This window comes from Lontra canadensis, unplaced genomic scaffold, assembly GCF_010015895.1.
Source record: "Lontra canadensis isolate GAN:19392208 unplaced genomic scaffold, GSC_riverotter_1.0 scaffold38, whole genome shotgun sequence".
Taxonomy (NCBI): Eukaryota; Metazoa; Chordata; class Mammalia; order Carnivora; family Mustelidae; genus Lontra; species Lontra canadensis.
In genome coordinates, this window is record NW_022631032.1 from 6712377 (window position 1) to 6736227 (window position 23851).

A 23851-nucleotide genomic window follows, 5' to 3' on the forward strand; every position below is an offset into this window, starting at 1 on the left:
ACAGATTTGATTCAGTCATTCTAGCTGAACTATGCTACTAAGTATTTCTTCAGGGGGCAAAATTCTTAGCTCTTACAGATACACATTAGCAGCCTATTCATTTAACAGTACAGTTGAGCCCAGCACAGTTTGATGTCTTTAACATGCTCTGTTAGAGCAATGACATCTTGGCTTTAAAGAGATTCGTCTTATTTCTTCTCTGCTAGACAAAAGTAATGTGCTCTTTGTTCTTTGACACATTTGGTGTCTGTAAATAGTTGTAGCTATAATTATGTCACCCACATTTCTTAGCTTCCACCCATCAATATGCTCAGAAAAGAGGTATGCTACAAATTGCAATAGAGCATTTTTGAAAGGCTGTTCTCAGCATTTTAGCACCTAACAGAGACATTTTAATCTACATAAACAAGCCAAAGGCAAAGACAAAAATTCTATAAATTTGTTCTTATAAATAGACAACTAAACAATCTCTTAGAGGTTAAAAAAAACCCTATTTTTTAACACCTAAAAGTTATGAGATATTCTGGGTAAGCTTGATTATCAGAGAATACCACAAATAGACTTGGATGTTGTGTATCATCTGTGACAGAGTCAAAGAGATCTGTGGGATTGTAAGGATTCTTTGATGGAGGGGTAACTAATCTTGCATGTCCGCATGTGTAGACTCCTGTAAGCACTCGTACAACATAAACATGCTTTCTCCCATTGCTGTCTGGTGTGGAATATTTATCATTAGCAGAATATTTGGCATTAACAGCAAAATAGGTTCCTTGTCCATAGGCTGCTCCTATAAAGAGAAAGACAAAAGGTTTTCTAAAAACAGAAAATTATCGCAGTATGTAGAACCATGCCAAACCTGACACATTTTTTTAATGTCGTTCTTGCCCACCCAAGCCACTCTTCATCATTTCTACAATTCACTCCCTCTAGCCTTAGAAGGTTGCCAGCCTCCTTTCTGATGAAACGCAAAGAACTCTACCCTGATAATGACAAGATGGCTGCCATCTATGCTTCTACACTGCTTGGGTGTGAATAGTCAACACTAGAGTTCTCATTCATCTCATTCTAGTCAGCCAGATTACTTGCTTCCTTACCATTCTTCCCAGCATAACTGCGATTAAAGCCATGCTCATTGACATATGGCACTGAGTCTGCATCTGTCCCATGGAACAGAATTCTCTCATTATCTGTATGGCCATTCTTCATGTCCATGTGGTTTTTCTTTATCTGGTAGCTCTGCCAGATGCATACATTCTGTATCCGTTCAATCTACAAATGACAAAAAGCAAAATATTTTGAAAATGACTTTAGAGCTCAGTATAATGTGTTTGTTGTGGATTTAAAATAGCAATTTAGAGGAGAAGAAGGAGGACTGGAGGAGGGGAAAAAGGGAAAAGAAAAGAAAATGCAAATCAACAGCCAATTAATTCAGAGAGTAGGTAGCTTTCTGCTTTTATTTTTTTTAATATTTTATTCATTTATTTCCCAGAGAGTGAGAGAGAGAGAGAGAAAGAGCGCACAAGCAGAGGGAATGGCAGGCAGACAGAGAAGCAGGCTCCCTGTTGAGCAAGGAGCCCAATGCAGGACTCAATCCCAGGACCCCGAGACATGACCTGAGCTGAAGGCAGACACTTAACTGACTCAGCCACCCAGGCATCTCTGCCTTCTGCCCTTAGGAAAAGGCTAGGTTAAGAGTATCTATACTCTGTAATAGTGCTTATTATAATCTATTTTATATAATAGAACTTAGAAGTTATATAAAGACATTTACCTACATATATTATCCGGAATTCCTGGAGATTCATTTACATTCAAATTCTTATTCAAGGGGCACCTGAGTGGCTCAGTTGGTTAAGTGTCTAACTCTTGATTTTGGCATAGGTCATGATCTCAGGGTTGACAGAATCCCATGTCAGGCTCCACACTGGGCTTGGAGCCTGTTTAAGATTCTTTCTCTCCCCCTCTCTCTCTCAGCTCCTCCTCCATTTCTCTCTCTCTCCCCTTTATAAATAAATAAATAAGTAAGCAAATAAATAAATAAATAAATAAATAAATAAGGGGTGCCTGAGTGGTTCAGTCAGGTAAGCATCTCACTCCTTTTTTTTAATTTTAAGATTTATTTATCTATTTGAGAGAGAAAGAGACAGAGACAGAGACAGAGACGAGTGTAAGCAGGAGGGGCAGAGGCAGAGGGAGAGAGTATCTCAAACAGACTCCATGCTGAGCATGGAGCCAGAGGTGGGGCTCAATCTCATGACGATAAGACCACAACCTGAGCCAAAACCAAGAGTCAGATAGCCACTGACTTTTGATCTCAGGTCAGGTCTTTGTGAGTTCAAGCCCAGTATTAGACTCTATGCTTGGCGTGTAGCTTACTTAAATAATAATAATAATCTAAATAAATTAAAAGAAAATAAAAACAAATTCCTACTCAAAAATTTGTAGTCATTCAGTAATTATTTCCTTAAGTCCATCTGATCTCTAAAACCATCCCATTGGCTTCTTCCAACAACAGTTCTCTTCCATTGCTCTAATTATGGTCACAAATCACCTCATAACTGCCTAATCTAATGACTATTTCTTTCTAGACTCTCAATAGCATTTCAAACCATGAATCATCCCCTCCTTGAAATTTTGTCTTCCTTTAACTTTTTTTCAATACATCATTCTCTACTGGTTCTCCTTCCTTCTAGAAAATGAATCTAACATACACTTAGTAATCATCTATTGAATATCTACTATGAATGAAGCATGTGTTGGATCTCTGAAAGAAACTTTCAGTCTAGTGGGGGAGAAAGACAAGTAAAAAAATCTCTGCCTCTCAGAGGGATAAGGGGTTGGTTAGGAGAACACACACAGACTATGAAAGCAAAAGAAAAGGATCCAGGTAATCTAAGTCTATGGAAAGAGAAAAAAATCCAAAATCATGATGTCCTAGAAACAAAAGAAGAGAGTTCAAGAAGAACTGTGTGCACCCCCATGTTCACTGCAGCATTATTCATAATAGCTAAGATATGGAAGCAACCCAAGTGTCCACTGATAGATGAATGGGTAATGAAAATGTCACACACACACACACACACACACACACACACACACTACTATCAGGATATGAAAAAGCAAAAAATCTTGCCATGGACCTTGAGGGCATTATGCTAAGTGAAATAAGTCAGACAGAGAAAGACAAATACCATATGGTTTCACTTATATGCTGGATAAAAAACAAGCAAACAAACAAAATCCACAAAAATAAACCCAAGTTCATAGATACAGAAAACAGATTGATGGTTGCCAGAGGCAGGGGTGCAGGGTAGACACATGAGAGAGTGGGCCAAAAGGTACAAATTTCCAATTATAAAAGAAATAGGTCAGGGGGATATAATGCACAGGATAGTGACTATGTTAATAATACTGAATTGCATATTTGAAAGTTGCTAAGAGAGTAGATCTGAAAAGTCTTCATTACAAGAAAAAAAATCTTTTATAAGTAGGTATGATAAAGGATGTTAATTAGATTTACTATGGTGATCAATTTGCAATATATACAAATATTAAAATACATTATATACCTGAAACTAATATATGTCAATTATACCTCAATTTCAGTAAATAATTAAAAAATAAATACATAAATGAGAAGAATGGAGCGGTTACCTATAGCAGGTATTGAGGAGAAGTCAAGTAATAAAAGCAGGAGGGAAAGTTGTTTTGAGACAGATGAAGACCTCAAGCAGAGTGTTGAAATTTTGCAAAGGGGAATGCATGAAGGAGTTGACTGGAAGAAGTAATAAAGGATTCCAGGCACCTGGAGAGTCCAGCAGAGGTTGGCAACCAGGAATTAATAATGATTTTATCTAGGGGCAGCAGGAGAGAAAGTATATTATAGAATTAATCCAAAAGTGAGGTGTTTCTACATGGGTATAATAGAAGAATAAGAGCCAAGAAAGTTGCAGATATTGGGTAAACACAATTGAACAAGGTTCTTATACTCTCAACAGCTTTTAATATCAATGAAGTATCTCCTCCTTTAAATTCTGTCCTTTCTGCAGGAATGTCTCTCTTTGGATTCTCTTTCTTTCTCAGGAAGAAAGTTCATTCTGTAGGTATTGTGTCCTATGATATGCTAGGCACCAGGATAGGTAATGGGAATGCAACTCCTACTTTAAGAACCCCACTGTCTAATGGGGGAGTCAGGCACATGAAAGCTTATGAAAGCACAATTTCTTAAATGCTATAATGTGGTTGAGTACACAGTTTTATGGAAGTAGCAGCCAGATTTTTAAATGACTAGGATGTCACACCCTGCTCTGATAACAGGGTATGATAATGACCTTCTAATAAACTCCTGTACTTTCCTGGCTAAAATTTTTATGCAGCATGGTGAACATAGTGAGAATCCCTGAACATCCATTCTAATTCATCCCCATTGTACAGCAACTGCTGGTCTGGGTGGAGTTGGACTCACTACAGTTCTCCACTGAGTGGAGAATTGGGCGGAGCATAATTGGGTCTAACCAATCAGGGTAATCTCATGTTGGGATCGTACAATGATGGCATTTGATAGCCCAGGTCCAAGCCAATCAGCAAATAGCACTCTTGGGACATAGACTGGTTGGAGGGCTCCGCTCAACACAAAGCCTGGGACTCTTATCCAGTGGTTGTGTCCCTTCCATGGGTTGTGAATGGAGGAAGCAGAGACCCCCTGATTGCCATGCACAGCCATCCTACAATTATGAAGAGAGTCCAGCCTTTACATGAAGTTGACCCTGTGGATGGCAAAGCCAGAGAAACTGGATCCAGCTATTCCAAAGACCATCCTACTTCTGGACATTTCTAATACATTTCTCCTTGTTTAATCAGTTAGAATGTGTTTGTTTGTAAATTGTAAGTGAAAGTATCCAAACATATAAATGTCACTTTGGGGAATATTCTTCATTACTGTTAATGAATGAACCATTAGATTTGAAGTCTATGGAGATTGAGTTAGTCTAATTAAAATAAATATAGTAAGGTACAAAGGAAGGAGGAGTGTTATTTTAAAAAAGATGGCTTTCATGTTAGTAGTTCTTTGATAGTTAAAAGAAGTAATTTTTTTTAAAAGAAGTTATTTTTAAATAAAATATTACCTTCTCTATTTTGTAGGAAGGACAAGTCTCAGAGAACTTGTCCTTTATGGTGTAATATTCTGACTGTCCGGGGAGTAGCTCAATCACACAGGATAGCTGCTGATTCATGTCAGCCCAGTGTTCAGGAAGATTACCTGAAAAGTCAACATTTGGTGAAAACACAATATCCATTTCCAGGGATCTCTGAAAATCAGGGCACTTCCTATGCTCTTATTTCACATTCATCTAATCCTGGTCTTTTGGATAAGAAAAAAACAAAACAAAACCAAAAACAAGAAAGCTACACATTTCAGTTGCTGCTTTTATCCATTCTCAGTTGGTAAACACAGATGAAATGAACGGTTCTGATGTTAATATGACATATATTAACTAATGACCTAGCTCAAGTATTTAGGTATACTTTCATTCACTATAGCTTGAAATTATAATTTCCCCAGAAAGCTCTATGGAATTAATTCCATAAGAAACTGATATGTGGGGGTTCCTAGGTGGCTCAATTTGTTGAGCATCCAACTCTGGATATCAGTTCAGGGCTCAATCTCATGGTCATGAGTTCAATCCCCACACTGGGCTCCACAGTGAGTGTAAAGCCCACTTTAAAAAAAGTTTTTAAAAAAACCTGATGTGTAAACATGAAAGCCAATTCATCAATGTTTTCATGTTTATCAGTTTTATTTATTGTGGTTATTATTTTTCTTTTGAAATGTGATTACCTTGTTAAAGATATCTAAAGACATTGTTCTATACCTTACCTTCTATTTCCAAAGTAGAGAAAGCACCATATAAAGAAAACAGCGGAAATACTAAGTGAACACTTTCACATAGGGTGATGATGCTCAAAATTTTCCTTTGCTTTCCAATGGCTTCTAGAACCTTCTAATACATTGAGACTACACACCAAGTTGCAGAGATGGCATGACAAGTAGAACTATGGACAGACTGTGTTAGAGAAGGAAATGCCAGAAAATGGCACAACACCACAGGTAAAGGCCAAAGGATTTCTCCTCACAAACAAAGCCAGAATTTACTAACTTTTAGTGCAAGATATCCAGGGCTGGGAGAGCAATCAGGTACTCTCTTCCTGTTTAGCAAGTCCATCCAGGGAATGAAGTTCTGTTCACAAAGGCAAGCATCAAAGCCTAATCTGGAAGCTGTCTTCAAATTCTACTTTAAGAGAGTTTTTCTGGAGAAGTTTCCCACAGTAGGATGTGTAGTTTGTGCAAATTAAATTCTTTCCCTTCTCCCACTGTCCACTCCTTGCAAAGCTTTGGCCTAGTAATGTGGAGTCCTAGGTCTTAGAGTCTCCTCAAACCTGCTACTTTATTTTCCCCCAATACAGAGGCAAGCCTGAGAAGCAAGTCAAGTTTTTCTTTGGGCTCTCTCTTCCTTTCACATCATGAGGTTGCAGAGCAAAAATACCAGTGCTTGGAATCAGAAGAACTGCTCAGCCTCAACCTGTGGCCAGCCATAAGGTATGGAACAAATAGTACCAATTTTGAGTGAGTTTTCATTTTCTCTTTTGTAAAATGGAACTGATAGAATCTGCTCTATTTGTCACCTCATGGGATTGTTTCAAGTTTAAAATACAATAAAGGTTGAAAAACACTTTTAGGGAATCCTTTACAAACATAGTTATTATTCTTAAAAAAAATAATTAAACTTGATATTTTCTACATCTTAGAGGCATTTGTATTTAAAGAAGGAGCCACCTAGGAGCACCTCGGTGGCTCAGTCAGTTGGGCGTCCAACTCTTGATTTCAGCTCAGGTCATGATTTCGGGGTCATGGGATTGAGGCCAGTGGCAGACTCTGTGCTCAGGGCAGTCTGCTTCAGATTTTCTCTCTTTCCCTCTGCCCTTCCCCACCCTTCCGCTCTGGCACTCTCTCTCTCTTTCTCTCATTTTCCTCTCTAAACTAAAATAAAGAATCTTTAAAAAATAAAAATAAAAAGGGAGGAAAGTTTAAAGACAAAGGTATTTTCTTGAGATGAACAACTTAAATCACACCCTTAAACCACACCAAACTGTGCTACTTATTCTGCTTGTGGACAGAAGGTGTCCTTGGACAATTTAGAGATGAGAAAGCCAAACTCCAGGAAGGCTGAGTACTCACATATCCAATGTTACATGGAAGGCCACCATCCAAGGAAGGAAAACGATTGTGTTCTAGTGACTCTCAGCCCAGTGCTTCATCGGCGGTAACATGATGGCTACCTTTTTTCAAGTGTTTACCAGGTACCAGGTACTTTCCTGAGTGCTTTTCCTATAAATCTCTTTTAAAAGATAAAGCTCAATCTACTTTCCCATTCCTGATGTTTGGGGTAAATGCCATCCTACACCTCTCCTTGTGCAGCCTGCCTCAGTTTCCTCTTCACAGGTAGGGGTGGGACGACACACCAAGAATCCTGGCTCTGCCTTCAGCTTCATTCTCTCCACCTTCATAGTCTCCATGGATAGTTGGAGCCACACTCCATGACTTCAACTCCCACCTATTTACATGACTCCCAAATCTGTGTCTCTAGGGTGTGATATTCAATTCGTGCCCAGTAACAGTGCTCTGAATCAATGAATAGCTTAAACGTGCTTTGGAAAAGCAATTGTGTATCATTTGCTCAAATGAAACTCCAAGTTGTCCTCTGTAAGTTCTCTTTTTAAAGAAGTCCACATGATAAAAAAAAAAAAAAAATCCTCATGATAAATTCTTACTAAAATCAAGTTTATCTCTGCCAACAAACTTGTTATCTGACATTTTATCTGAATTATTCCTTTCATCTAACAACAAAGATTATGTAAGGCAGTTTTGTTGTTGTTTGGTTTTGCCCCAAGTGCCATTCATTGGGTCACTGGTCTGCTCATTTTACTTATCTTTTATTTGCTTGTCTCTTATTCTTTCTTTTCTTTCCTTTTTTTTTTTTTTTTTTTTTTAAGAGAGAGAAATGAGCAGGGAGAGCAGAGGGAGAGAAGGAGAGAGAATCTTCAGCAGGCTCCATGCCCAGGGCAGAGCCCAACCTGGGGCTCCATCTCATGACCCTGAGACCACATCCTGAGGGAAAATCAAGACTGGAACATTTAACTGACTGAGCCACCCAGGTACCCCTTCCTGTTTTTTAAATTTCAGAAGTCATTTTAAATTCTTGGTGTAAGCAGGGAGTGGATGAACCAGTTAATTTGTATTTAAATACAAATTTTCTTCTGCAAGGACCGAAGGGGGAAATGTTAATTTATATATCCCTAGGTACTCTAGTAGGTATGTGTTATTTTTAACCATCCAGCAGCCTCTTCCCCTTCTTCTGTTAAAAGCATCTTGAATTTCCTTTGGTGAACAACTCTTCCTTGTTGCTTCAGAGTGATCCCCTTCAGTTCAAGAATAGAGCATGTGACTCTGGGTTGGCTGATTTGTATAACTCCAGTTCCCTAGCTGCAATGATGACCTAAGCTGATTCAGTAAGAAGGAATTTCTGCCTTATGTGAACAGCTCTGTTCCCAGGCATCACATTCCTGTGATGAGTATATATTACCCCCGGATATACCCTTTCCTATTGGATCTGACCGTGTAGGCATATGGTCCTGAAACTGTTAGCTGCCATCTTTAACCATGTGAAACCTGAGAATAAAGACAACACAGTTGACAAGAGAGTGTGAGATGAAGAAATTCAGATGAAGAGAGATGATGAACTAGAGAGATGAAGAAATCTATATATAGATTATACAATATGAGCACCTGGATCAAACTGGCCCTGAAGCCAGGTATGCCTGGACTTTATAGTCATGTGAGTCAATTAATTCCATTTTTCCATAAGCCAGTTTAAGTTGGATTTTCTATTACTTGCTATTGCAAGAACATTAACAGATCCAACTGCTATTTTTATTTACTTTGTGTGTGTGTGTGTGTGTAGCTCTTACATGTGCTATATGTGAAGGCACATTGAATAGTTATCGGTAAGTTAAGTATAGAGAGAACTGAAATTCTTACTGGCAGGGTCAGGCAATAATTTCCAGTTTAGAGACAGCTGCTGATGACAGGTGTACTTCATCATTAGTAAAACCCACAGTGCTCTATGAGTGAGTGCCCAAAATGGGCAAAAACCGTGATTGCAAGAGGAAGCTGCTTTTCTAGTTATTTTCAAAGCAGTACAGAAGCCTCAAAATGGGGAAAGAGGAGCAGATCAATAGATACTTAAACATTATGCATAAACACCCATCTTACAGAGAAGAAACTAGGAATCTGCCTGCTCAGGAAGTAGTACAACCAAATGACCCTGACCATTCCCTTCTTCCATCTGCTTCCATTGTCAGGCTAACTTGTCTAGTGGTGGATAATCAATAAATGAGTATCAGTCAGCTGGTTCATAGCTACAAGGAGCACTGAGGGGCGATACTAATCCATAATTAAATAATGAGGTAACTGGCTTAGGATTTTCAAAGCCCATCCCCCTCTTCTGCTTTCCTCATTTCTATTCTCTTCCGTTCCTTTGCTATTCCTGCTTCCCAGGAGTGATTCTGCCCTCAGAATAATCAGCAGATAGGAGGCTGCATTCCATAGTTCTTGTATTTTCCCACATATTATAGGAGGTTATCTGTAGAATCCTAAAACTGATAAAACAATGAGCATTAATAGCTACACATTTGCTAAGTGATAGGAGAGATAACCACATGATTTTCTGAAGATCATTTACATGCAGTCTCGAAGCGTGTGGGCTGAAGGACAGGTGATGCGGACTTCTCTCTCTTTCTCATGTTGTCATAGAATACATGTAGCAATTCAAATAGAAAGATGACAACTTTAACTCTTCGTAATGATGGGATGGGATGTTTCTGTGCGAAGTCTATAACAGCACTGATCATATCATCAGCAACTGTGGTTGGGTTTTTTCCAGCATTTCCTGAAAAAGAAACATTTTTTTAAGTGACCAAAAGAAGCTTTAGCTGGTGTTAGTCAAGTGATGAGATCTGGCAAACGTGGTTTTTGGTGTTGAGAAAGAAGCAAGCAGCCCGACAGCCAGAAATGGATCTGGCACTCCTAGCTGGGTGTTTGTGTCCTCTGGCTGAACACAAACAATTTCATAGAATATCATCTGATGTAATCGCTCTGTGGCTGTGATCAATTTAGCCCAGCACAACTACTGAATAATCATGTCTGACCACAGGCAAAACATGAACACTATCCAAACCACAAAAATGGCCAAACAGTCCCCATCTTAACTAGTAGGAGCAAGTGCTGCTTCATTAATAATCACAACTTTGGCCATTTTCTTCGCCTCTTCCAGGTAAGATATCCAATCATTGAACCATGCCTGCTTCCTCAAAGAATCCAATCCAGAGCAAAACCCCATGTACTTGAGACCACCACAAAGTTACCCAGCACAAGCTCAGATCTATTAATAGTCCTTAATGACCTCTTGGTGAGATGCAGCATAGTTCTTCATAATGTGTGCTCCTGGTGGTCTTGAACTGTAGGGCACTGGCAGCGCAGAGAACAGAGCATGTGATCCGGGTGCAGAAGAACTGGGTTCATGTCCTGGCTCTCCACTGATTAGCTGTGGGATTTTGGCTAAGTCATTCAATTCCTCTCATATTAGTTGGCTAGGGAGGCCATGACAAACTGCTTAATTGGTAATTGGTGGCTTAGGCAACACAAATGTATTTTCTCACAATTCTGGAGGCTAGAAGTCTGACATTGAGGTTTTGGAAAGACTGATTTCTTTTGAGTTCTCTGAGACTTGTAGATGGCTGTCTTTTCCTTATGTCTTCATATGGTCTTCTCTCTGTATCTGTGGATGTTCTAATCTCCCAACTAACAAGGACACTGGTCATATTGGATTAGGGACCACCCTAATGACCTCATTTTAACTTAATTATCTCTTGAAAGACCCTCTCATCAAATATAGTTACATTCTGAGGTACTGGGAATCACAGTTTCAGCATACGAATTTGGCAGGGAGAACATAACTCAGCCCACAACACCTCCAAACTTCAATTTACTCAATTTTATACAATTGGGGTGATAATAGACGTAATAGCTCATAGAGTTAAGAATGTGGCAGCTAACAGTATAGTAATTAAGAGCATAATGGTAACAAAAAAAAAGTGTAACATAAAAAAACAATGTAAAGGTTGAAATGTACAGACCAGGCTGCCTGGGTTTGATCTTCGCTATGTTGCTGACTAGCTATGTGACCTTGTACATTAATACTTCAAATTCTTATCTGCAAAATGGGGAAACTAAGATTCATGAGTGGGTCTGGTTTTGTAGGGTTTAAAATTTATACATCTCAGAAAAAGAACACAAAATAAAAACACAAAATTATGTATAAAAGGGACTCTTTATAATAAAAAAAGAAATCACAATAAAGTATAAATTTTGAAATTCTGAAAAACCATATTCCTACATCAACTTTCCTTAGCTATATTCCAAAAATGCTCGCAGCCTTTCCAATGCTCAGTGTCAGGAAAAGTCTGAGAAGTCAAAGTGAGAAGAAATAGTGATCCTGACCCACAGAGGTTAAAAAATCTTACTTTTGAAACTTTATTAATCATACGATCATGTGGCGGCATTATTCGGGCCCACCCAGGCCCTTTTAAAAAGCTTGTGCGACTGAGCATGAATGAATCAGGGAACTGGTCATTAGCATCACCTTCAACTAAGAGCAAATTATTGTATGCTATGATAGAGATGAGGAGGAAAAGTTTTCCTAGAAACTGGTAGTGGGATGGACCCGAGCTTCTTGCTTAAGGAAAGCAACTGCATCCTACTCATGGTTTTATGCCTAGGAACTTGCAGCGGGCCTGGGAAACAGCCTTTCAATCTAATAAATGCACGAATGAGAGCCAGTGGGAGATGCTGCGGTCAACCCAATAGCAGACGTATTAAAGTTTTGGAAGCCAGAAGCAAGGCTGACACTGAATAACCCCTGGGAGAAGACTTAGTAGAATGTGCTGTGGGGTCTGGGGGCACAAAGAAGCAAGCTGGCAGGATAGCCAGAGCATCGTGGCACCACCAAAGGAGGAGATAAGAAAATGGGACAACTCAGGAAAGGTGACTGTTTGCAAGAGATGATGAGGATGAGTTTGGATTCTGCTATAAAGTCTCTGGTAACAGAAATCTGCCAGAGGAGATCCGGGGGAAGGAGAAATGCTGATCTGAGAATCAGTGCAAAAAGGGTAACAGATACAGTAAAAGCAAACAAATCATCCAAAGGAAAAACATGAACAGTAAGAACACCATGATGTTAAGGGCCAAACATGCAAAGATACCTGGGGAACATACAATAAAGAATAAAGATGTATTAAAGAGGCATAGGCCCCAGAGATGTCCCTCCGGGTCTGCAAGTTGGCCCACTCTCTGATTTACATCACTATCGCTGCCTGGAATCAGCAACGAATTCACTAACAGTGAGGTGAAGTCTAAGGGAATGCAGATGATTCAGAATCTTGGATTGCTAAGAGGCTACAAACCTGTTCCAATGGCCGGAAGGGAAACAGAAGTGTACTTCCTCTGCTCACACTCTTCTAGAACAGTGGAGACTGTTTTCCTGACATCATTTTCCCCGAGAACATGGATTATTATCTTGCACATCAAGTTTCCACCTTGTGTAACTATAAAATCTCCGTGAGGCTGTGCAGCTAGAACAAGGGGAAGAAAAGGAAACACACAGCAGTTACTTACAGGAAGCGGCAAGAGGATCACCGAACCATGAAAGCAGCTGCTGTTGAAGAAAGCTGTGATGATTTCTGAACAAGTCCAGCCTCCCTCCATCTAGCTGGTTTCACTCGCTGGGACTGTGCCCGGCTCATTTTCTGTACAACCAGGATTCTTTAACTCGACAACTACATTGTTGAATGTGGGGTGCTATTCAAAAGCACTCTACCTCCTTTGGTCTACTCAATCCCCAAAACAAGGCTATTGGTAGGTACTATTTTGTCCATTTCACAGATTCAACAGAAGCTCAGAAAGGTAAGGTCCACAGCAAAGATTGCCTGGGATTTGAACTCAAGCGGTCAATGTCCAGACCTCTTAACCCCCAAGCTGTTGTCCAGAAGAGCAATGTCTATGCTTATTCGGCTAGATTCGTTTTTCAAGGAGAGAAAAGCAATGCATTTGGTGGTGTGCAAGAATTGGAGAATTGGTGTCCTAGAACACCTCAGACCCACACAGGTTCCACCCTGACTCACGTCAGGTAGACGATGTCCTATCACAAGTAGAACAAGGTTGGGGAAAGAGAACGATGACTTATACAGCACTTTAGGCAACTTTTCCTGTTCATTGTCCTGATGCTCACACCCACCCGCAAGGAAGCCATTACCATACTCCTGCCTGGTTAGTAGAACCCAGAACAAGCTCACAGATAAGAGAAACAAAGCTCTTATAGATCAGATGGCAGGCTCAGGATCCCTCAGTAAGTGGTGGAGGCTGGACTATTAGGAACCATGCCTGGGTTCTGTTTAATAGTTAGGAAGAGACAGGTGGGATGGTGAAAGTCACACCCCCTGGATCTGCTCTCCCAGAGAATCAACCTCTTTCCAAAGTGCTCACCACTTACTCCTCCTGTAGATCCTATTACAGTCTTGTTAGCCCTCTAATCTCCTAGGGGTCGTAACCAAAAGTAACATGTAACCATACCTAGTATAGCACATTCATTTTCCACAGCTGGTCCGGCACCTTCTAAAATTGCTTTTGACACCCCTAAGTAAGAAAAAAACATTAAGTTAAAATTAATTAAAATAAATTAAACTTATTTTAAGTTAATTAAATGTAATATTTAATTAAATTAAAATAAATTTAAATTAGTTAAAATAAAAAGCATTAGTTCAAATGCAATGCATGATTATAGCTTTTGTACATTAGACTTTCGTCCAGCTCACCCCTTTGTGCATAATTCATTGATGCCCCCCACAGAAAAAAACCACCGTTTCCATAGCAACTTTCATTCAGGCTGAGTAATAAACACTCTGAGCTACAGCGTGAGGGAACTGCTCAACAGTGGACAGTCCCCTGTGTCTAGAGCTCTACAGGCTCTATCTGTACAGGGATATTTTTGCAGTTATTTGAAATTTTTTGCATTCTACCCTTATTATTTCATAAAGTTGAAAAACATAAAAATGAAAGTTCGGATACTAATGAGAAGCATGGAGCTCAAAACTGAAACACCACTGAGCATTCCACAGAAGTTCTGCGGTTCTCGTGTTGTTTTTTCACAGGGAGACACGCAGCTGGCTGCCTTCAGTCCTGTGAATCCTCCAGTCGAGGCTGGAGCTTCACCATCTGGTTCTTGCTGGTGACGGCAGGGTTGAGCGGTCGGAAGCACAAACTATGCATGTGACAGCCTGGGTTAGGGTCGCCTCTGCCACTTACTGGCTAACATGGGACTAGTCAGTTCCTCAACTATTATAGAGTCTGGCACACTACTCCCCTAACATGGGTTATTTGAACATTAAAAGATGCTTCGTGCGGAATCTGGCCCACTGAAAGCACTGAATAATTTTTAGTTATTTTATCATTATAAAGATCAATCTATCCTCTATCTATTTATCTACTTATCATCTATCTAGGTCTCCTTGATTATATATGTGTGTTATGAATTGTCTCTTTTTAAAAAATACCTTTTTGGGGGCATTTGTTTTGGTCTCTGACTTTGCAAGAATGGAGATTTTCCTCAATTATCAAGTGACACTCACCAGTCCATTCCTATTCAGAGTGAGTGTGGGAGCACCCTGAAAGGAGGCTTGCCAACCAGGAGGCTTTAGTGTAAGGTAAGCAGGCGGTAAATACTAGACTTCAGGGCAGCCGGTTTCTCTCCAGAAGGATCCTCCAATCTCCTGTCTCAGAGGGCATAAACCCGTCTGCCGTTCTGGGAGCTGCACGGGGATGGGGCTGGACCTCACTGTTCAGTAAGGAAGCTTTCACTTGAACACTGTCTAGCTCCCACTCTCTTCTCACCTGTGCCTGCTGTTCTAAGTCCAAAATCTCTCTGGTTGGTTTCCCTATAGAATAAACCTCCCATCTCTGGCCAGGGAAGACCAAGGGAAGTTACTGGGGCATCAGATGGATGGAGAATAGAATAAAGGGGTCTAAGTGTTGCTCATACAGAATTGCATCTGATTCTGTTTCCATCTTTTCCTTGTCCCCTGCCTTCCCAGGTACCTGCTGCTCCAACTTCTGTGTCTCTAGGGACTACCATTCTCTCCTGCATATTCTAAGTTTTCACCACTGGCTAGCTTCTTCTCATATTCTAAAAATACACTGCTGTGTCTTGTTCATTATTGGTTTTCCTCCAGCTCTCTTTTTCCTTTTGGGTTTACACCCTTTTATTTCCTTTACTGTTGCTTTAATGGAATTTTAAAAGAAGGCAGGTAAAAATGCCTATGTTCAACCTGTCATATTTTACATAATTGAATGTCCTTTATGTCTGCATTTGTGAATGACTGATACATTGGATGGATAGTCTACATAGCCATTTCCTACATAGTAAGTGCTATAGTATTTTGCAGCTTAGAAAATATTGAAACTTCTCTTTCTATTTATGTTTTATCTTACCCTTTTAATTTAAAAGTTAATACTTTGTAATAAAAGTATATTAACATGAGAGTATATGTATACAAGTTATACACAAATAGACACGTGGGGAGGACATGCTCAAAGATGCTCATTCACTGGAGGTGTTCAGACATTCCAGCAAAAATCAAGAAAAAGGGGTCGAATTTCATTTCTGGGTCAGTGTAACATAAGGAAGATTATAAGAAGTGAGATATGAGTGCCAACTCAGTTACATAGAAAGGGAAATAAAAATAAAACAAACTTATTAAATTAGAAGTGTGGAATTTTGATGGTTCAGAGCTAGAAAGGGGATGAGAGCTAACCTAGACTAAGTCCAGTGCATGGCTCCCACCTCATCTTCACAGTGCTGTGCCCCATCTAATCCTCCAGGAAATCAACATTTGACAGGCAGAGGAACTGAGCCTCAGAGGGGATAAAGTGATTGTCCCAAAGCCACACAATGGTAAGTGGCAGAGCTGGGATTCAAACCCAGTTCTTTCTGATTCCAGGGCCTACATATGTCCAACAACACTCTTCTACTCGGGCAACATTAGCCACAATTTCCTTCCCACACATGAGTCATGTTAATAGTTACAATCGCGTACATTGCTTAAATAAAGTACCTGATTTCAGATTAAATGTTCTTGTTGTTGAGTTTACAATCACATCTGCCTTTTCTTTTCTAATATCTCCAGTAGCAATCTGGAAAGTAATTGCACCGATTTTCATTCCATATGAAATGATTCCACGGCTGGAGACAGGGCTGAAGGCCCCTGAAAAAAAAGCAAGCAAACGAAAGAGTAGCTGGAGAATGAACAACAAGGGGCCACTGTTCTCTTCCCAGTCTTCTTTCTTCCCACCTACATAAGCGCAAACTGTACCGTGCCTGGATGGGTTTTCTTTTTTAAGGAAATTAAAAAATAAAGCTTCGTGGCAGGAGGAGGATCAATTTCTCAGTTAGATAGGATGAAGCAGGAATACCTGACTGGACCGTCAGCTTGTCTGCAAGAGTTGCTGCAGCCTCATGAGAAAGGCATGAGGAAGGACAGAGGGCCAAGTGTCCCCTCATGTCATGCTCATGTCTCTGGGAAACTTTTTTTCAAGCTTTTTTGAACTATGGCAAATAAGAAATGTAAATATTTAAGGTGTACAATGTGACTCTCAACATGAACGTACGCTATGAAATGACTGTCCAATTGGGCTCATAGCACACCCATCATTTCCCACAGTTACCATTTTGTGTGGGGAGTGTGTGTGTGTGCGTGCGTGCACGTGCGAGTGGTGAGAACACCCGGGATCTGCTCTCTTAGTGAGCTTTGAAAATACAGAACATTATTATTAACTCCACTCTGTGCTGTGCATTCGGTCTCCAGAATTTATTTGTCTTATGACAGAAAGTATGTCCCTCCAGGTGATTCTTTTACTTTCATTTTGCAGAAAAGGGAAATGGTCTCAGTGTGGAGGTCATTTGTTCAATTATTTGGGGGGAAGATTTATTTTTATTTGTTTATTTGAGATAGAGAGCACATGTGCACATGTTGGAGCAGTGCAGGGGGCCAGGGGCGGGGTGCAGAGGGAGAGGATCTCAAGCAGACTCTGCACCAGCATGGAGTCCAAAGCGGGGCTCGACCTCAAAACCCTGAGATCATGACCTGAGCTGAAATCAGGAGTCAGATGCTCCGCCAACTGAGCCACCCAGCCGCCCCTGTCCAGGGTTAAATAACAGCTCACTAACTTCACATAGGAGCTTTCCTGTGGCTTCGCATCTCACTGGCATAACAGGATCAAGGCTGCTCTGAGGAAATCAGCCTTACCGTGTTGGCATAATGTTACTGTCCGCTCTGAGGCTTTATAACTTAGCTGTGCCTTTTCTACTCGTCCCTTTCAGTCTCCTTTTCCATGTGATGCAGTGGCAAGAGAATCACCCACCTGGGAGGCCACTGTGTAGATTAAATTATATATATAGAAAAGCAATCAGAGTTCAGTGTGCATCCTCATTTTAGTTATCTGTGTGTGGGGGTGTGATTCTTCAAGACCTTTACTGGATGGTTCCCTCAGAGCCGGAGGACACACGCCCAGGAGGCTGTGGGAGGGGGGGCACTGCTCTCAGCTACCCACCCCTCCATGGAATGAACTCTGGGCAAGACCCAGCTGCCTGTGGTCAGCATGGTGGACGGGCTCCAGCACTGTCACCTCTGCAGGGTCACAGCTTCTTGATCATAAGCACGTGTGCCAATGGCATGTGGAGGCAACAGCAGTGCTTCAGACCCAGCCTGTCTAGGGAGTCCCCCTCCATGCACTCAGCCCATAGCAGCCCCAGGTAGGTCTTTACTTCGTGATAGAATCTTGCTGCAGGTGAAGCAGCGCACAGCGGATGATCAAGGAAGATGCAGGGCGGTCGCCGCTCTCACCCCAGGCCACCGCCCCCCTCCTCCATCCTCAGTTATCTTTCATTATCATATCTGAGAAACTCTGGCCTCACCAGATTTGGTTCACATCTGGTATGGTACACGCTGGATTGCTAGTTTGTGCAAGCATACCCCAAAGGCCCCCGTTAATCACGGTCTTGAAAATGTAGAGATCCCGTCCTCCCTCTATAGTCTCACCAAGCAAAACATGCAGAAAAGCGTGTTGTTCAGTGTTCAAGGTCAGGGGCTGGGTATGGGGGGAGGTGACCAGCCCTGTATATCTCTCTTATAATGATGACTGTCCAAGAGGCAGGTCTTGATCTCCTTGGAAATGCTGGCCATGCAAGGAGGTGGACAGGCCCTTAATAGTTGCTAGGGTGAGTAGCTAAGATATAAAAACTTGCTGTGTGTAGATCCTGGCAGTGGAGGTTGTATCCAGTCGGCCACTCCAGACTCCCTGCACATAGTTCCGCTAGTAGACCTGTATCACCATTGGTGTCTCTGGGTCTTTTCTCTGAACTCACCGGACATGACCCACCCTAGGCTTAGAGTCTGCGGGGTGCAGCAGCACGTATCCGTATAACTTATTGTTTGCGTGCTCAGACAGTGGAACATGCTCTAACACCTCCTTCATCACTGATCTGTCCCGCATGTGAATTAACTTTGTCTCCTTCTATTGATGTCAGCTACCACTGAAGAACCACTAGGCAGAGCAAAATATTTTCTGAGCAGAACAACTTTGCCAGACCTTGGTTACCTTCAGTTGTGAGAATCCTGTCCTTGTTGGGATTTCCATACAACCCTTTAGTGAATTCATCTAAAAATGCCTGGAAATAGAAAGAAATATAGTTACTGACTACAACAATGTTCTGTAAATATATTAATCCAATTCTTTGTAGTACTGATCACCAGACAGACATCAATTAGAAACAATAGTTCTCCCTAGATTTCCTCTTACCCAGAGACTTTTTCATTACAGGATTGCCATCGAACCTAGGCATTTTCTCAATAAATACCAGTGCTGATTTCCTTTATTTCATGGGAAGACCACAGTTCTATCCCAGACGCCTGAGAGTAACTAAGAACTCAGAAAAGAACCTTATATTTGCTATCTTTTTAAAGTGCTAATGTTCGTAATTTGTAACAATAGCCCTTAAAGTCAGAGAACAAAAAGATAATAACTACTTCTGCAACCAGGTTTGAGCCGTGCTACATGCTAGACACCACACAAAACATGTCAAATACATCTTCTCTTAGTTTCCACATCGAGTTTGAGAGGTGTTCTTGCCACATTCATTTGACACACAATAAAACCGAAATTCAGAGAGGTGGCCTCCCTCAACCTTTAAGTGGCAAAACCGGAATTTAAACCTAGCTGTACCTTTCTTCTTTGCACTTCTATACTGTTTGCATTTTGCTATAACTATGCACAATTTATAAAATCAATATAACTTTTCAAGAATGAGAACCAGATTTTGGTACTCAGACTGGGCCAACCAGCTCTAGGTCAACATTTACAAGGCTGGTGTAGGGGGCTCAGTGCTTAGTTCATGCGCTTTGACTGCCTCTCTGCTACTGAATACTATACTGTTATTTCTAGCTTTAGACCCTCCCCTCATAGACTTCTATAGACGGGCTGTGCTCTATCCATAAAACCCTTAAATTCTTGAGGTTTCTCTTATTTCGTCTTTTCTCTGTAAACAGAGCCATAACTTGGACTTCATTCAGTCAGTGTTAAAATGTCTGGGCCACTTTTATGCCAATGACTTTCTGCTTCCTCCTAGGAATTTAAGTACAATTATCTTATCTCTTGCTAAACTGTCTAGGAAGGACTGTGTGAGTTATCAGCATTATCTCATGAAGTCTTATGACAACCCCCCCCCCCACAGCAACCAACACTTATGGACAGGGAAGTGAAAACATTATTATTTACAGATCCACAAAGACATCTGGTTGCACTTAGGTTCACTTGTCAGAATGATGAGAAGAGATATGTAACCATACCTGCTGGATTTCATCATCACCTAGATGTACGAGCAAGTAAACTTTTTGTAAGGTTTTCCGCCAGCTTCTGCTACTAAATTTGAACAATTCCGAAAGGATTAGGTTAGCAAAAATAGCTTTGGGAAATCTCAAATTTCCGGTTCCAATCATGGGAAATACGATGGATGAAAAAGATAACTCTTCTACAGTTGCCAAACATTTCTTGATTATTTTTGCCATGATCTGAAATGTACAAAATACATTCATCTAAGTTAGGGCTTAAGCTGGCAGGAAGCAGAAAGAGCTATGGCTCCAGCAACTGTGACTAGGTCTCCTCCGCTCTTCCTGGCTTTGTCTGGGTCTAGGGAGTCAGAAAGGGAAAACAAGAGGAGAGAGGATGTTCCAGAGAAATTGCAATTCATGAAGGAAGGAGGCTCCAGTAGTATGGGAATGGCTACATAAACAATGGTGTCTTGTTGCAATTAAAAGCAATGTTTATGGACATTGGATAAATGTTTGTTAATTTTTTTTAAAAAGCAGGATTAAAAAAATGTCTGGAAGGGAATCCCAACTAAGAAATATGTATTCATAAAATTGCCCTGAAGAGAATACAATAAAATGTTAACCACATTCATTTCCAGGTGGCTGGATTACAATTTTTATTTTGGTCTTTGTACTTTCTGTATTTCCTGCAATATACTCGTATTACTTTCATATTCTGAAAAAAGAAAGTTGGGAGTAGAGGTGAGAAGTCATCAAAAGAAGAGCAATGACCCCTCATTCTTCACCACAGCTTTGGCTGCATCTTGTTGTCATAGTGAAGGATGATTACACTAATTTCAGATATCATTCCTGGAGAAACCCAGGATGGTTACTACTTTCAAGGGTCAATTATTCTGAAATCACTGGTAGCTATGATGGACTGTTTACAGAATGTAATAAAGATGTCAATAAATGGACAAGGTCCAATCAATACTAGGGTTTCTCAACCTTGTCCAGAAAAGTTTGTGTTGTGGAGGCCGATGTATACATTGTAGGACATTTAGCCGCATCCCTGGCCCCCACTTCCTCTTGATCAGTAACCGATGTAACAAGCCAAAGGTCCCCTGGGGAATACATTCACTTCGCTTGAGAACCACAGATCTCTACAGTGCCAGAAGACTACCAAAGCTACCAATGAAGTAGAGAATGAAGGATTTTCTCTACCTGCTGAGAGCGCCCTGCTGCATTATCCCAAGTTGGTGCCACGACATGGAAGACAGCTTGGCAGTTCAGATTACAGCCACTTGTTATGAATATGCTACCTATTTTCTCCACTGTTCCCTGCTTGACAGCATACAACTCTTCCTGGAGCTTTGGACCAGCTTTCTGCAAAATAGCCCGAGATAGTGGTCCGTTTCCAAGTTGAAGTGTCTGGGAAACAGTGTTGACAATCACATGGGCCTTAAGGAAAACAGCAACATTTTGTTAGAAATTGAATCAGTAATTATTAAGCACCTACGACTTGCCAAGTATTGTGGGGTAATGCATAAGACATGTTTTGCCTGTCATACTGACCTGTCAACCTTAACCTGGGGGGGGGGGCTCACAATCTATTATTACCATAATGAGTTGAGCCCCAAAACTTAGAAATAAAGGAAATACATCACCCACCAATGTCGACTCAACATGTGATGAGTCAGAGTAGGGCTATGAAAATGAGCAAATCAGAGACCATAGACAAAGAAGGAGAATCTGAATGAAAGGTAGACGCAGAAAGAGGAAGACAGTGAGACAGAGACAAAAACACAGAATGTTGAGAGAGACCTTGGAAGAAAGAGTTGCTTCTAGGCTGGTAGGAACTGAGAGTAATTGTTCTGACTTTATTAACATACCTAAAGAAAGAATGGGTCCGTCTGAAGGGTAGGGGGGTGGGGTCTGATCAGCCCTGAAGGCCTAGATAAAGGAAAGTCATTGAGGTGGAGGTAGGCAGTGTCCCCTCAAGCCTGTCCAGGGGTATCAAGAGTTCTCCAATGCCTGCTGAGGCTATCCCTTTGGTGAGATGGGGTCATGACCTGATGCCAATAGATATTAAGTATTCAATTCATCCAACTCCATTTATTCTGATTTCATATTCAAATTTGGAGGGGAGAATGCTTTGATCATGTGGATTTTGAGTATTCTGATTCCTTGGGGAGTACTTCTTCATCGTAAATTAAAAAGTTTTTATGTCATTGGCCACTTAATAGTTCATTTCTCACTCTCATGGGTCCACCTCAATCTTATATGAGGTCACTTAACATAAACTAATCTTAGGACCTGAGAAGCTCCCCGCAGGGACAAAAGTCAATGAGCTTGCAAAAAAAAAACAAACCAAAAAAAACAAAAAACAAGATCCAGCCCACCTTCACCCCACTCTCTGCTTACTGATTCCTACACAGTTTGGGGAAGTAATATATTAACATATAAAACAACAAAATATTCTTAATGTTTAAATCAGTTCAAGATAATCAAAAGAAACTCTGTGTTAAAAAATACAATTAAAAAAATACAATTAGTAATTGCTATAGAATTTCAAATACGGCAGGAATCCTTTAGACTGGACTGCTTAGTAAAGTCTTTACAAAGAGGATAAGGGATGGGGCACCTGGTTGGCTCAGTCAGTTGAGTGTCTTCCTTCCACTCAGGTCATGATCTCCAGGTCCCACATCAGGCTCCCTGCTCAGTGGGGAGTCTGCTTCTCCCTCTCCCTCTGCCTCTTCCCCTGCTTGTGCTTTCTCTGTCTCTGTCTCTTGTTTGTGTCTTTCTCTCTCCCTCTCTCAAATGAATAAATAAAATCTTAGAAAAAAAAAAAAAAGAGGATAAGGAATGAAGCTGGGACAGGGAGAAAGAAAGCAATAAGGATTCTGGGTGGGTGAATATTTGAGAAAACACATAGAATTGAGAAAGGTCAGAAAGTAGTCCAATTTAGCTAACAGAGAGTGCTAATGGTGAGAGACAGGGCTGGAAAGAGATTTGGGGCCAGGCCGTGGAAGACTCTGAGAGCTCTCATTTTTTGGACTTTCTGATACAGGCAGGAGGAAGCACCTGATGAACATGCGTCAAACAGCTAGGGAGAGGGCCGACTGGAGGGTAAGAGAGGTGACTAGGGATGCTGAAGGACAATGAAAATGAAAGGGAATACACAAGAGAGAGGGTGTGAGGAGGCTGGGAAACTAGTTGGATAGAGAAAGGAGCTCAGAGAAGAGTTAGAGGACTCCAAAGTTTATATGACACCATCCAATGGTGAGAATAGGTACCCTGACAGGGATGAAAAGAGTTTAATAATCAACCTAACAGACTATGTAGTGAAAAGACCTCAGTTTCCTCGTTTATAAGATAAGGATATGGAATTTCTATCTTAACTAGATTGTACCACTAACTGGGTGAGATAAAATTCAAAATGGTCTGTTGTGGGGTCTGTTGTGACCTTAAGTCATAGAATCAGTGAATCAGACCCCAGTGTTTCTTGTTGGATTTGCTCAATAGCACCACTTACCTGGAAATTAATAACATTTCCAGCCATTAATATGAGGTTTAGACCTTCTGTGGTTTGGGCTGAGGCTATCTCATCTCCGTTCGGAAGACAATTTTTCCCGCTGACTTGGTCTTTGGACTGTGGAGAAAACAGTAAAAATAATGACCAGGCAACGCTATCTGGAGACTTTCCTCTTAGGTTTCCAAACAGAAAATAGCTATTAGATTCTACACCTCTCTAACTTAACTCATAATCCAACCTTAAGATTCAAAAGCAAATAATTTATTACCACAATTTTTTTAGTAT

At 40.8% G+C, this 23851-nt stretch overlaps 1 protein-coding gene across 1 annotated transcript; it reads right to left on the reverse strand.

Annotated features, from left to right (window-relative positions):
- Positions 1 to 429: 429 nt before the first annotated feature.
- PARP15 (poly(ADP-ribose) polymerase family member 15) lies at positions 430 to 23668 on the reverse strand. The gene is made up of 11 exons (XM_032869521.1): positions 23567 to 23668; positions 21256 to 21492; positions 20071 to 20292; positions 18824 to 18893; positions 16282 to 16431; positions 13745 to 13807; positions 12580 to 12747; positions 9801 to 10007; positions 5127 to 5260; positions 1095 to 1269; positions 430 to 787 (listed from the first exon to the last, which is right to left on the reverse strand). The coding sequence occupies exons 1-11, from the start codon at positions 23591 to 23593 to the stop codon at positions 498 to 500; spliced, it is 1743 nt and encodes a 580-aa protein (XP_032725412.1). The 5' UTR covers positions 23594 to 23668; the 3' UTR covers positions 430 to 497.
- Between the last annotated feature and the right edge of the window lie 183 nt (positions 23669 to 23851).

Bases quoted from the DNA above. Each gene is read 5' to 3' on its own strand.
- PARP15 (XM_032869521.1), bottom strand. From the start codon at position 23,593: ATGGCTGGAAATGTTATTAATTTCCAG. The intron at 21,493-23,566 runs GTAAGTGGTGCT...GTTTTCCTTAAG, and splicing joins GAAATGTTATTAATTTCCAG to GCCCATGTGATTGTCAACAC. The intron at 16,432-18,823 runs GTAACCAAGGTC...CTTTTTTTTCAG, and splicing joins CAGGATTCTCACAACTGAAG to GGGCCTTCAGCCCTGTCTCC.